Below are 15,880 nucleotides of genomic sequence, written 5' to 3' on the forward strand. Positions count from 1 at the left end.
TGCAGTAATGTCAGAGGGGAAAAGAAAAATAGAAGTAAAATAGATGAAAATTATAACAGGCAAAATGGGAGGGGGGAGAAGACTAAAGACTGGAAAAAGTTTAAATCCATGGAGAAGTATTAGTAACATTCATCTGCTGTGGTTGTTGGAGAAGACAACATTGGGGAGAAAGATAGTGATACAACTACAGTTATAATGGATGGCCTAGGCTTCACTAATATCCCTTTACAAGACTGTGGTTGTCCCTGAGGTTATGTTATCTGTAATAAAAATAGAAAAAATAACTTAAGTTTTGTCAATGTTTTTTTCAAAGATGAGACACAGTGAGTGCAAAGACTTTGATTTCTTTTGTGATAGACTCTATGTTCCTTTTCCCTCCCCGTGTCCTTGGACCAGTTCCAATTATATTTGGTTGTCTAGATCTTCTACACCTTTAGTTTTCTGATGTCCTTACTTACATGAATAGGAAAGCATCGGTGGCTGTGTTCAGGTATCTGTGGTCCTTGTTTTATGCCTACATAAGTGATTCAGATTTAGAGCAAAGAAGCTACCTGTGGTTATCCCTTGACTAGCTGGTCAGGGATCAACCTCAGGGTGGCCATCAGAAAATACTGAGAAGAAAAAGAAAACCCCCATCTGATGCACTGGTTTGTAGCACATCTAATTTTTAGGGACCTAATTTTTGTTGTACAATAGTTGGTGTCGTACTAGACATTTGGGTATGTTAAGTACCACCAGACATCTGGGTATGTTAAGTACCCGGCATTATATTGATTAGTCCAAAAGGCTGTCAGATCCCCTGCAGCCATGGAACATGAGGGTGGCCAATTTTGCTCTCAAAATGTTTTGCTGATTGTCTTTTAGCAAGTATGAAAAGAAGTCTGAGGATGGGGAAATTGATATTCAGTACACGGAGGTCAGGGTGCAACTTCAACATCTGTCTGTCATCACAGTGTAGCTTGGCTTTGTGGTGTTAAGAAGTCATTGGACTTGTTTTAACCTGCAGATGCCTCTTAGTGCCAAGGAGGCTACCTAAGTAGTGTTTGCAGTGACTTGGATGCTGCTGATGTCTTGTCTATATGTTTGGGAGCAAATGTCTTCTTTAGTTGGACAAAAAACCCAACAACAAAACATTAAAAACCAAAACATTAAAACTGATGCTATCTTGCTTTCACAGTCTTCTGCACTGTAATATTGGATTCATTCCTCCCCAGGTCTCAGTGAACACATTCAGAGACAAATGAAGGAAGCAGCACACTGCTGGTCCTCAGTGCCACTAAAAAAGTTCAGTAAATGAGTTAAAAGAAAAATATTAGCAGACCTGAGTCTCACCCCTTCTAAATCATGCACCCAAAGAGTTGCAAGATGGTGGACCCCAGGACTTTTTTATATCATGGGCTGGGCTGCCAGCCAAAGGACTCCTCCACCCGCCACCCCCTTTAGACATTTGTGTCTCATTAGCTCATGACAGATTATGTGGGCTGGGTGATATAATCTCATATAGCATGACTCAATTCAATTCTTGTTGGAAAGAACTTTCCTCGGATGTATAGAAACTTGCCTTGAATGATTGACTATCCCTGCTACTTGCAAATCAGCAGGCAGTCTGCTGGCCGATTTACCTGAGTATTTTCTCAAATACAGTAGTTTTGCACAATTATTCTACCATGGTGTTTCTTGCGCTTATGTAAAAGGTCATATAACATGAAAAATGACAGAAACTGACATATTTTTCACATACCCAAGTGATATTTTTTCAAGTGGAACAAGGGGTGACTTAGCAAACTAATTGCTGCTCTTTGACACACACAATGGCAGTGAAATAATGCTGAAAAAGGCACTGAAGGTCCTTTTGCAGTAGAACATGGTTACTGCTTTTAGATTGGCTTTGGAGTGACTTCTGAAGAATGAGTTCAGAGTTCACATTAACTGGAATTTTGAACTTCTTAGTCCACTAGATGGTGATCCTTTTAATCCGGATTCAGATAACCAAACATGACTCAAGCCATCAACCATAAAAAAAAAACCAAACTCGAGTAGGCAGAGTAGAAAAACTTGGTTATGATATGGCATGATTTACATAATAACCTATAGAAAAGTATTACAAAACATGGCTGAGAAATTGCTTGAGCACATGACTGTAGCATGCCTTCAGCAATATATCAATAGGAATTGTGAGACTCAGTGTTCAAGAAATCTAAACTTGATCTCACTGTCTTCTGACTGCAAGAGTTTGCAACTTCCAAGCTGCAAGCACCTTTTGGAAGCTGGTAATGACAACTACAGCCAGGTGTGTTGATTATTTGAGGCTGCCTTCAATGCACAATCATTCAAGCATATTTGATTTTCTGCAAAACACACACAAAATTCCATAAATAATATTAACATAAGACAAAGGCTTAGGGTACAGTAATAGAAATGTTTTATTAATCAAATATATTTACATTTCTTCATCTTCTTTTTAAATGTGTGCCTGTTATTTTCATTTAAACACAATGTAATCTTTACATTTGATATCACAAGAATACAGCTACATGCATGACTTAATTGGTCCTTTACCGTAAAAAAGAGGCAATTTTATGAAGTTTAAAAAATGCAAGCAAACTGTTGATCTTTCTAATAACAGTGTCATTATTATTTTTATTACAACACAGGACCCCTTCAGCATAATCTACATCTATAGGGTGGATTTATGGACTTTTTTAGATTGACTTGATGATGTCAAAACTTCCAAAATCAAGGAATAAAAAGAAATTTCACGCAGTCCCAGAATGTTTTATTTTCTGGAATCTTATCCACGGGAAGGACTTGCGTGGAACAGCATAGCATTCTAATTGTAATTTCTAAAAAAATTCAAAGCAAATTAACTACTCTTAAAAACAATGAGGACTTAATTTTGGACATTCACCTATTTATTTGTTTGAAATCACACCATTTTTTTCAGATATAAGACAACATCACATAATGCAATGGCACCATACAAAAAATAAATATGAATTTAAAGAACAGATGATGGTACCAAAAGTAAAAGATACACACATAATTTCTTCTAAGTTTCTAGTATGTAATGTGCTGTAATTTTTATATTATTCCAAATTCAGGTTTCTTTCATGGGAAGAAAATCAAATTGTATTTAAAACTATCATCTTTAGGGGCTATAACTGTAGGTTTATAAAGGACCTAAAGTCTTTCTGAAAGGCATAACTCCATGAACATATAAAATTTAATTCCACACTGAAAAAGAATCAGAACTAGGCACAGTTGTTAAATATGATTTCCAACATGTTCAGGGTTGGACAAAAACAATTCAAAACCCAAAAGCTTGTATTTTTTTACCAGACTACAAAACAGAGATGCCAAGTGCTTCAGAAATTCTGAAATGGCAGGCACATAATCACTACATTTAAAGATAATTGTATTACACTTACTGCTTTAGATTACTGTGTGCAAACACATATTGTATGCAGAATAGACCTAAATGTACATTGTTCTGCTGATAAACGAACTGAAACTCATTCAGCATTTGGGAAGTGTAGACAGGAACTGGATTCTGTTTAGTCCAAACTTAGAATATATTTTAGCTTGTTCATGTTGGTTTTGCATTTGTCGTACTGTAACAGAATGCCAAATGTCATATTTGAGAAAACACCACTCTGAAATCATGGGTTTTCACTGTATTGATTTTGTATACTACCAAAACTGTTGTAAAAATGCAATGTATAAAATAATACAATAATTGAAATTGTGTTTAGGCATAGGGAAGGACAGAGTGATTTACACTAGAAAGAATTATTTGGAAGGAAAATAAAATAATGTCTGCAGACATACTACTCTAGTGCGTTTTTTAAAAAATCCAGTACATTCTTGAAGTAATTGATCTTTACTTCACACCCATTCAGCAGAATATTTAGACATGTTTAAATGAAAACATACAAGTAAGCCTACCTGTAGTCAGCAGGGAACTTGCAATATCTGTAAGCACATACTTAGGTACTATTTGCACTACAGGATTTGAATACAGTGGAGTGCTCTTCACTGCCACTAACCTTGTCCCTGAACACCAGGGCATGGTTAGATAATGCAACAGCACAACTCACTGATCTAACAGAGCTCATGTTTGCTTTTCATGACACTTTCCCACTTACTCTATTTATAAATTTTCTGCTCTTTTGTTCTTTTTTTAACTGTTTGCTTGCAGAAATGATCTATAGATGCTGTTCGAATGTTAACTAAAAGTTGGTGCCTCCCCAGAATGTTACTTTACATTAAGTCACTTAAATAAGGGAAGATGTGAACTACCAGGCATGAGTGTCTGAAAGGTTTAGGATTCTTTTTGGTTTCTTCTGTTTCATTAGCCTTGCTAGGAACAAAACAATGTTCAAATAGTCACGTTTAAGTTAAAAGTCTTCCTACCCAGCTTCCCATGCTTTGAACCTAAAAACAAACAAACAAACACATTTATATAGTAGCAAAGAGTTTCTCATAGTTTTGAGGATAGAATCAGGCAGGTGACAGAATTGCTCACTCCCCATATCTCTGCACTGAGAAATAGAGCTGAAAACTCATAGGGATGAAGCTTCTGTATGAGATAATCTGGTACTTGCTAGAACAATGATAAAAAAATCTTTTTTTCCCAAGATGTTTTTTACATTTTAATGGCCAAACACAAATACTCCTGAAGTGATTCCCTGCAAAGTTTTGGAAACTCCAGATTCTGCAGTGTATTTTCTGCAATATAATAAATGAACATGATGCAGTACGGATGTCTTAGCTTTTAAACTCCTTTTAAATGCATTTGAATTTTATTGTAAGCTCTTCTTCTGCTTGAGCTCTTTGCAGAATTCATAAATGGTCTGAACCTGGTATTAAATTTGTAGCTGATTCTGTCTAGCCCTTTACAGAACTGGATACTTTATTCTCTACCTATTTAAAATCATCCCCATAAATGTGTTTAAAATATTTAATATAATCAACTGAGCCCTTATGAGCCACTCAGCACTTCAGTTTTGGTGCAAAACTGAATTATTCTGTTTTAATCCCCATAATCTCCACAATTTTATTTTGCAGTTTTACCTTATGATAAAGCATGACCTCAGACTGCTTAGGTTTTGCTTCTTGGTGATCGTGGTTTTCTTTCTTTTATTTTAATTTCTTTTTTTTTTTTTTTCTGTTTTTTTTTTTCCTTTTTTTTAAACATTTTTATCAATCTACAGCTCTAGCATTGAGACAACCAATATATAAACAAACACTGCTGGTCTCTAAAAGTGAAAACATAATTTGATTAGACAAAATCATGAAATCTGAAATACATCATGGATAAAAGCATGAAAAAAAGCCAATGCGGAAACTGTTAAATCAAACCACTGTAATGACATCTGAGCTTTTTACATTGATGTTGGGAATATTTTTGCTTTCTTCATTCACTGTACCAAGCAAATTTCCATTAAGTGAATACTATGAAGCCTCCAAGAAATTTACAAAGAATCTGTGTTCAGATTTATCTTTTGTTTTGAAACACAGCACCACTGTATTGAAAGCTTCATCTAATACAGGAGCACTTCCAATTTGATCCAAATAACCGACTAAAAATATTAATGGACTATAGCTTGGATTTCTGATTGGTTTTCCTAGAAATCAACATGATGTTAAATGAGTTACCCAAACTAAAAGTATCTTCTTGGTTTTCTGCTCTACATAATATGATTTACACATGGACTGGAATATTTAGTGTTTAAAATACTTTCTACCACCTCTGTCTTTCATAGCTATTAGACTGAATTTGAAAGCTCTATTAGTTTAACATAGTTTTCCTACTTGTTTCTTTATATAATGTATATTTGCAGATATGCAACATTCCATTTTTTTTTACTATTTTTTCTTTTTGTTTTTGTTTTGTGGTTTTTTATCACAGAATGCCAATGCCAATGCAAACTACTTGCATGAAAAAGTGCACACAGTGTGAGGCATGAGACTATGGAAATGGAATGCCCTTTGGTCTGAGGTGACTGACACTGACCCAGGTGTAGCTCTTGATCACTTCCCATCCCACACAGCAACTTCTATTACAGACATGTCAAGATCGACTTAGCCCAGCCCAGCCAACTGTACAGATTACATCTGGGTCCTTGGAGTCATGCTACAAAAAAAGGTGCAACAATAAACAAGTCCATGTGCATTCTCAGTCATAACTATGAGCAGAAGAACCCTTGAGATTCCTCACTTTGGCATTAAATAACAATTATAAAGGCTTTTAGAATTAAAGCAATACATGGAGGGACTTGAAATGTTAACAGCCCCAAGTAACTTGTCAATTGAAATAAGACTCATCCCTAGTCATAAATAAATAATCTCTTTCCTGGTCTCACTTCCATGCCAGGATCAATATCTTTTAACATCTTACTTATTTTATTACTGCTTTTGGTTTTCTGGGACTGATTGAAAGTTGCTCAGAGGAAATCTTTGGTTTTGCTTAAGTGTCCGTGACATTTAATCATGACTTTCCTTGCAGTTTAATTCCAACCAGTCAATCAGTTAATCCACTTCAATTGATTCTGTGCTCTCTGTTATTGGCTTGCACTCATTGGGCATCCTCTGGTGTCGACTCAGCTGGGTGGCTTGTGTGAAGCTCCTCTCACACCTCTCGCACCTGGTGAAGGCAAGAAAGAAAATTGAGACCAGGGAGCTGCTTTAGGGGGGGTGATGGGCTTTGTCTCATCCTGCCTAATCAGAACAGACACTCAAAAGTGGCTTCAGATTTTACTGGCTCAAGAGGTTTAATTGGTGGCTACTTCCAAGGCCTTGATGCCTATGATGGGACAAGGCCTGTCTGATTCAGAACAGAGGAATCTGTCAATAGACAGGGGGAAGGTGATTTCTCCAGGGGGGCCTGTCCTGCTGTAGCTCTGATCACTGTCAGTTCAAATAGATAAAGAACAAAAAGAGATTTTTAGGAGTGAGCCATCAAAGAAGCAGCTTGTCTGCAGTTTTCTGCTCTGTAACCCCTAAGAGAAATTGATGACAAATAGAATTTCACCTTCTGCTTTTTTAAAATCCAGGATTGCCTATTGGAGGATGAGAAATCACAAAGCAGTAATCATTCAGTCCTAGAAAAGAGAGAACTCTTTGTTTATCTGATCTATGTAGTGGGATTCATTTTAAATAGCAACATAAAGATAGTAGTTACTTAATTATCTGCGAACATCCACACTATTTGAGAAATCTGTGGGTTGAGCAAGAACTCGTAAGAGCCATCAGTGTTGCTTCACTGCCTTTTATATTGTCTCTGTCTCTAGGCTGTCCTCTCCTAGAGAACCATAATCTTCGAGAAAAATACTGTGTGAATGAATGAACAAAGCCATGGAATTTTGGAGAGGACAGACTAGGGGCTATTGTTACCTTGGAATTAATCCCTTATCCCTGCTCTTAAAGACAAACTACTGTATTTAATCTCCCAAATGCTGCCTCCTTGATTTGCATTCTGAACACTAGAGAGGGTTGTTTGATGAGTCACAAACATGGATGGAGCAGATCCTTCTTGTATGTTGCTCGTTCCAAAAGCCATCTTTGGTTTAACGGTACCCTGTGATGTTTTATCTTCAAATAAGATTATCATAAAAGTATCACTACAATGAATTCTTCACCTTCAAAGGAGATGTGAGGAAAACACAGGACTCAGCTAATTAATTTTAATCTTTCTCTCTTCATTGATGTGCATGATAGAAAGTGAACTGTCAGTGATCCGCTTATAAAAAAAAATATTTACACATACCCATAATTGTGGGTATTCTTCACATTAGTAATTTTTAGTGATAAAGTTCTGCTTCAGGACTATTTAGCACAGACATTAGAGAGTCATTCATCCAGGTTACCATACCAATCTAAAATGTCAACACTTTTAAGTTGTATTTCCTTGATTGTCTTTCATGGAATATTTTTAGCATCCTATGCCACTGTTAAAAACTGCACTGTGATCTTGACAAATGTAAAATGTCAGCTTTAATGTATCAGACCTATCAGCTCAATGAAAATAACTCAGAAGTATTGATTACTTAATGATTTTTGGGGTATTCATTAACGTCTATGTGCAGATCATCCACTCTCCAGAGCTCCTGAAGTGCTGATGACACATTAGTGTACTGCTGATTGTTTATTAGAAAACTGATTACTTACTGGATTAGTGTGTCAAAATATACTACCTTTCATTGCTTGACAAACTTGCAAATTATTGTATTATTTTTATATACATACATATATATCTATCACAGAGGCATTATAATCAATTTTAAGGCTGGGGGGTTAACTTAGTCTGTGTGAGATATTACTGTCTGCTTGAACTTGATAGTTTTGTTATTTTGATGTTTACAAAGACAAGTACTTTGCTCGCTGAGTAATAGGAGGCTTGGATCCTTGCCTAACTAAGCTGTAAGTGATACAGTTGCAAAATGACCTATAAAATCAGGTATGGGAGTGGGCAAGTAAATGAAATACAGGGTAACAGGATGCCTAGGTACCTGTAGTGACTTAGGCTATAAAGTGATCAAAAGACAATGTCACCCACTAAAATCATTTGCTGTGGCAGGCCTCCTTACCATTTCTGGAAGTTGTCTGGGAGGCTAGAACTGGGTACTGCATTCACTCAGCACCTTGCATTGCTCATGAAAGTGCAGAGCAAGGTTTACCATATTTCTTTAAAATGTAACTTCCCATCCTTTATCCACAAGATTCTTCTGTTGTGGGAGTGCTCTACCTTCCCAGATACAGGCTGATGCACTAACATAAAGGCATAGTAAAGAAGGATGCTAGAGAGAGAACAGAAAAAGAATAAATCTCTTACTACAAGAATCTACCCTTTGAACAGGAGGGCTGTGGATGCCATGTGTTGCTGCTGGTCAAACTGTGATGTCTGCATTTATACAGCCCTTGGGCAAAAGTCAGAATAAAGCTTCTGGCAAGGCACTTAATTCCCCTATCTTCCCCTTGTACCTGGATAATCTTCAGATAGTACCCAAGGTGCCTAGGATTTTTTAGGCACTTCCAAATGATGTGGCTTTTGGGACCATCGTTTTGGGTATATAAGTACCTGGCTTATGGGCAGAGAGATCTGTATTCGGCTCCTGATTCCTCTTTTCATTGTGTTCCAGAGAAGTTGTTACTGGATACAAACTGATAGAAAAGGTGAAGATAATAGTGTCACAGCAGTCAGGATTACTGTCTCACAGTAGGTAGGAATGGGAGGAAGGGCAGGAATATTTTTCTTCTGAGTTGTAATGTACTCTCTGTAGTCTCTCCTTCTATCAACCATTCTTTCCCAGACCATCATAGCAGAATAACCACTCCCATAAGCTCTCTCCATGAGTGACCATGTGTGTGTTTTTGTGTGCACATTCCTGTACCATAACCCATACATGTTTAATGTTGTGGTGGAAAGCTGAACAGTAGTCAAAAATGTCAGAAAGGAAAAAGAGTCCATATCCCTTGTGACCACCCGCCAAGCAACCATGGGGCTGAGCCCAAGCCTGACTGCTAGACATACCAAATTTTGGCTAAACCAATACTGTAGATACATGTATTGGCAATAATGACACTTACTAACTGAGATAAAATTTAATTTCCACTTAGGGCCATCTGATGGCATTCGAATGGAATTTAAGCAGCTCCAGACACATATAGGTCTCCAAAGCAATCTCAAAGTCCTCAAACAAGTAGACACCATCAGTGAAAACCGGATCCATATTATCTTCTTTTACAATGTGTGTGTACACTCTAATTGTAAGGAACAATATATTATAGCATTCAATCTACTCAGTCTCAAGACTTCACTCTACCACAGGGTTTCCTGGTATGATTTGCTTGGGTTGAGGTGGTAAGCAGAATTGTTCTTGAGTTCACAAAGTGCACCGATAGTTTAAGGATATTTCTACCATACTGGGGTTTCTGATTTTGTTTAGATAGCCCTCATTGTTACTGGTCTGCTTGTTTGCTTCACAGTGCTTTCAAAACATTGACATTGAGGATTATAGAGAGGATTGGTTTAATTTGCACATTTATATCAACCTCTGTGAAAGGCTTTGGGTGGAGAAAATGCTGAGGGTCTATTTTAGAGAAAAATATATTGATTTGATACTTTCAAAATAAACATTTTAAGATTTCATTCAACAAGTACATTTAACACTACATTTTAAACTCCTTTGAAAGGGTAACAAAAATCCAAGAAAAACAACCAACCAAAAAAAAACGCACTTGACAACACTGAGACATCACTGCAAGTACAACATATATATTCAACCTGAAATGAATGCACCTCAGTTTTGCATTTCAGTAAGAAACAGTGTAAAACATGTGAGCTACTGCAAGCTGAAAGAATCTTTCCTCTTAATTCTTTTGGGTTGATTCCTAAATATTAGATCTTCGCATAACCCCTATTCTGCAGGCAAGTCCCCTTAGCATTTTTTTTTTATTTTGCTGAAATGGAAGCAGGAAGAGGGTGAGAAAAATTTAAGGGAAGAGAGGTGACAAATAATTTTCCTTTTTTTCCTACATTTTAATTTACTTAAGAGCTTTGTTCCCAGACTACCAGCCATAGTGGAGTCTTCAGTAAGATAAGAATACACAAAAACTTTACAGTGGTGAGGCTGGCTTGATAGCTTGTGATGACATGAAAAGAAATCCCTCCTAACTGGACCTGCAGTCCAGGCAATTCAGCTAAAGCTTTGGCTACAGATAACCTCACTTAGCATTGTTATCTTAATGAAAAGCAAATAGAAAAGTCTTCCACCGTACATTCAAAGTTACATAGGACCTACAAAGAAAATGCCTTCTCACAGAAAACGCTTTTTAACCAATCCCAAACTTCCTCTTACAATTAATTTGAAATATTTTTTAAAATGCTGTCCTTGTGTGTTCATCATTTTAAAAACCAAGTTCTGGAAATAATATGCATACAAACATACTTAGTGTTTAACACTGCTGACTTAATCAATGCTCACTGTAATTTATCTGTATACCACTTATGAACAGAGTTGCCTTATTGCACTAGAAATCATGAGATTGCATTCACAGCAGAAGCACATTTAAAACTGAACTTAGTAACATATTCAAAATTATACCTGTTTTTTTTTAAATAAATTAGCTATAATTTGAGTAACTTATCACTATCTATGCATGACATTTCTTTATAATATTAAAAATATTAGTTAAATGAAGTGTGTACATCACCACAAATACCAGCTTCTCTGAGGTACAGAAACACCATCTCAGTGGACTTTTCCATCATACTTTTTTTTTTTTTTTATGTTAAGTTTAGATTCAAAATTGCTTCATAAACAAACATTTTAAACCTAAATTGTATGATCAAGATACAGATATCCTGTTTGTTCTCTTTATGGTTCTTGCTTACTAGAATTTGTTTAGAATCCTAAACTTTCTTAATATTGGATCTTGTGCAGCCCTTTTCCAAAGGAGGATCTAAATGGTGATGAGACATCAAGATGAGCTGCAGCTATCTCTTTTTTCTCCAGCAGAGATAGTAGATTGATTTCTGGATAAGTTTTCTGCCCCTCCTCTCTCAAATGCAAGCAGCCCTGTGTAAAAGACAAATCTGCCCTTTTGAACAGCTTGCAGGATCAAGGCTTATGTGTCCTCTTATCTGACTAGCAGGGATGGGAAGATCTGCAGCTCCAGTTTTAGCTTCATGTGAAGTTCCTAGTCAGCTTACTGCAAATACTTCAACAAGCCTTCCAGAGAGAATATGGTACTACTCTTTCTAAGGCTTAAGGAAGAAACTGAAGAAACATCTTGCAAGATTGAAATTAGGCCATACATCATAAAGAACCAGTACAAAGCATACACATTTTTTTTTGTTGCTCTGTCCTGCAACTTAAGGAATAGTCAGACACATCCTGGAATACTTAAATGCTTCCACATGATCAGGGCAAAACAAAAAATCCAACCAAACAAATCCCAGATCACTGGTTAGTTGTAGTACATACCTTAAGCTCTTTCACAAATGAAATTGTGCTGTAATCAAGCCCATTTTGGAAAAGGGGAAAAAAATTAGTAAACCAAAGGGGAAAAATAATGACTCTAAATGGGGCAAAATAGCAGATCTATTGGAAACATGACAAAAACAGGATGTTAACGAAAAAAATTAAGTGGAGTCAACAAGGTTACACATAAGTAACACCTTAACATTAAACGAAATCTATTTTCCATTTTGACCTGGAAACCTCTTCCATTAATTACTAAAATCTATTTACACAGCAGCTAGATAAAATCAATCTGATTGCTCACACCATTTTTGGCTCACTTTCTATAGGCTTTGAGCATTCAACAGAGGGGCTCAAGAGAAGCCAATATTTAGATGTTCTCAGTTTCCGTGTTTTGCCTCCTACAACATTATCCTAGCCATTATTTCTGGTATGCAAGTTCTTCTGTACTGGATATGCAGCATTTTGTTCCTGGCTCTGTCCCCTCACCCACAGCAAAGACATGTATGGAGGCCATGCTTCCTTCCAACCTTATATGGAGGCAAAGTGGGTTCACCAGTATCTCTGTCGGGCTTGTTATGAGGGGTCCTGACAGGCCCCAAGGCTGAGCTCTCTTACATTAACCAGATCAAAAGCAGAGTTTGGCAAAAGTAGAAAAAAAAGGCAAATAGAGAAAAGCAGAGAACAGACAGTACTCCTAGAACTGAGACACAAACCTTCTTCTACCCTTACTCCTCTTCCTCCTAGGAACACCCAGGAAGCTTCCAAAACAAGTGATATCAACACATTAGGTGGACTTGTTCCAGTTGCAACATATGTATACTCTGAGCCTGCCAGTTCAGCCAAGACAAAGACACAAGTATGGGAAATAGTTCTTCTGCCTTGGAGAACACTTCCTGTTAGGTAGGCAGTGTCTTGCACAACAGAAGGTAATATATACCTGGATCAGCTGTACTATGGCTGGAAATGGGCACTGCTGGAAGATTTCTGAGACAGGTATGTGCTTAGCTTTAATATCAGTAATTAGAAACCTCAGAAATTAACAAAGTCTGTTTAATGCAAAATCATCTTTATCTGATTACTTATTTTTTTCTTATATCTTGGCCAACTTAACACTCTCAATTTATTATTATGATCTTTCAAAACTTATGCTACAAGCCAGGGTTACATTTTCTATCCAGTGATTCTGAGACTAAAAGAAGGTGCATATTTCTCCCCCATATTTAACCAGAACCAAATTAGCTTTTAGATGAAGCTCCATCTACCTCAGCATATAGACATCAAAGAATTATATTAACGTTCTTACAGCATGGCCTGTCCCAGTCTTGATCATATTTTCAGCTATGGTTCTCTGGCAGCAGCTTGCCGCTTAATTAAAACAATCAAGATATCATTAGAGAACAGAAAATTGTACAAGGCTTTCAAGAAACCCAAAAACCAAACCCTTATAAATTCTGATTTTAACAGCACCACTAACTGTTTTACCTGATGGTCTGACCTTGGCTTTTAAGGGAACCTCTGCCGTGTGCTGGTGATGCTAGTGAGCAGCAGCAATGCATTTCTCCCTCTAATCACAGCTGGCAAAAGCTGTTGGCTTTAAGTACTTACTTGAAGGGCTTTTCCCCCGTGTGTGTCCGGATGTGATTGTTGAGTGTTGTGGCACCAGCAAAGGCACGCCCGCAGTAGCCACACTTGAAAGGCCTGTCGCTGGAGTGCGTAACGACGTGGTTCCTCAGCTCTGAGGGCTGGGAGAAAGACTGGGAGCAGTGACCGCACTGGTAGGGCCTGCAATGGGAAACAGAAACAGCATGCCATCAGTGCTTTCTGTTGGCATGAGCAGGAAACCATACGGGAGGAAGCCCTGATCTTCCTAGTGATTTCCAAAGAGAACTGTGGGTGGAGTTCTCTGGGTCTTTCTTGGGAGACGCATACCCAAAACTTCGTGACCTCTTTAACAAATGTGAAATTCTTGGGCAGGAATTAACTGAGAGTCTATGGGGCCCACAAACCACAATTCAGCAAACTCATGATCCTGCACTGCACATCATATGCCTACCTTAATTCTCTCAAACTCAATACAGTGCTACTTAGTCAAAAAAAACCAGATCCACACACATTGGAGGTAAGGGACTCACGAAATCCCCTGTCTGTCGGTGCCAGCTACAGTCTTACCTACAAAAGCATGTCTGATGGTTATGTGTATATCTTAGCTGTATCCTGCAGCTATTCACAATTAAACTCCTCATAATGCTTTGGAGGCTTTTAGAGATCACCTATTTCAATAAGAGACTTGGAAAAAATGACCACCGTATTACAATTATCTTTCGATTTTCTCACTTCTGTTGAAAATTTTTGCATTTTATTAACATTTTTCTCCCATCCAGATTGAAAACACCTTTTTTGTGGATCTTGAAAGGAAACCCAGAACTCAGCTTTTCAACAGCACATTTTGTTAAAAGTAAACATAACAAACAAACACACAAAACTGACCAATATGTTACAAATTCAGAATCATAACAAGCAGACTGCAAACACAGAAAAAAAAAAAGGATACAAGACAGCAATGTGAGACTAGTCTGCTGAAATACTAACTAAAATAAAATGCCAAGAAACCATGTCTGTATATTTCTCTTTGGTAAAAGTGACTTAATATCAACATCCTATGGGGGGATTTTCCATTTCATATTTGTTTTAAGTTACTGGCAGATTACTAAATGCTCATTAGACTTTTTGTTAAGAAAATTAAGATTTTTTTTTCTGGAGGGATAATAATGATTTTTACCCTACACAACATTTTAACTCTTGGTGTCTGCGTTTCCAGCACCAATGGCCAGCACAACCTAATTGCTCTCTCTGTAATAAATGTATATGTTTAAATGGCTAGAAACCAAAACTAAAGGGAAAGAGACAATGGTGACCAGGCATGTACAATTCAATTAAGTGCAAAATAAAGTGAACTATCTCATTTGTCAAGTGAACTGCTTAATTGTGGCTACTTGCATCACTGAACACAAATACTATTATTTTACGGTGCTTCAGAGCACTGAACCCTGATTGTAGAATTTTTTAGCTTGATTAATAGCTCAGTATTCATCAATAACTCAATACCTTACAATTTTAATTACTTGCATTTGAAAATCTAACTACTCTCCAACAAGTCTGAAAGTAATATATAAAAGCTCTAGAAAGGTAATTTAGATTATGTGTCCCTTAAAGATACACAGATATATGTAAAACAATATTTTAAAAAACCGAAAAAACAACAAACTGATTATCTATGTCTCTTACTGGAAGACAAGTAGTAACATGTTCACTTTTCTTGGAGTCCAAATTTAATTTGCATAGAAAATATTTATCAAATTTGGCATGAAATTTCAAGAGTTGGTAAAACAGAGATGATTGGTGAATGCAGACTTGCATGGATATTCTCAAATCAAACATTTTTAAGCAAAATAATGCGATAATATATGCTGTATCCAAGAAACATTGATTTTTTTAATAGTGAAGGAGGCCATTAACATCTATTAGCCTCTGGTTATCTATTTTTAACAGTGACCACGAAAAATGATACAATGCTACATAAAACCAATTAATCTTTTATCTTTTTAACAGTCAATGTGATTAATTTAATGCAGTGAAAATACACACTGTAACTTGTCTGTAAACAGTCAAAATTTCAAACCAGATATGAGTGAATATTGTGATACCAAAAAATATGGGTTCACCCCTTACACTGACTCAAAATAAATATCTTCTTCACAAAGTACTCAAAATATATTTCACTGGCTTATGCTGAAGAAAATAAGCCCTGTAAAGACCACCTATTGTTAGATCACTTTGACTGCATTTTTTTGATTCATCCACATCTTGGGAGAAAAACTATTAAAGGAGTAACC

General features: G+C 36.8%; 1 protein-coding gene across 1 annotated transcript in view; it reads right to left on the reverse strand.

Annotated features, from left to right (window-relative positions):
- Positions 1–5,161: 5,161 nt before the first annotated feature.
- The window catches only part of PRDM6 (PR/SET domain 6), a 75,062-nt gene continuing 64,343 nt past the window's right edge, over positions 5,162–15,880 (reverse strand). The window contains exons 7-8 of the mRNA XM_069001197.1: positions 13,593–13,769; positions 5,162–6,646 (exon numbers count right to left, since the gene is read on the reverse strand). Coding sequence (XP_068857298.1) covers positions 6,532–6,646; positions 13,593–13,769 — 292 coding nt within the window. The 3' untranslated portion in view covers positions 5,162–6,531. The remainder of the gene's footprint in view (positions 6,647–13,592; positions 13,770–15,880) is intronic.

The sequence above is a fragment of the Aphelocoma coerulescens genome, assembly GCF_041296385.1.
Source record: "Aphelocoma coerulescens isolate FSJ_1873_10779 chromosome Z unlocalized genomic scaffold, UR_Acoe_1.0 ChrZ, whole genome shotgun sequence".
In the NCBI taxonomy this organism is placed as follows: domain Eukaryota; kingdom Metazoa; phylum Chordata; class Aves; order Passeriformes; family Corvidae; genus Aphelocoma; species Aphelocoma coerulescens.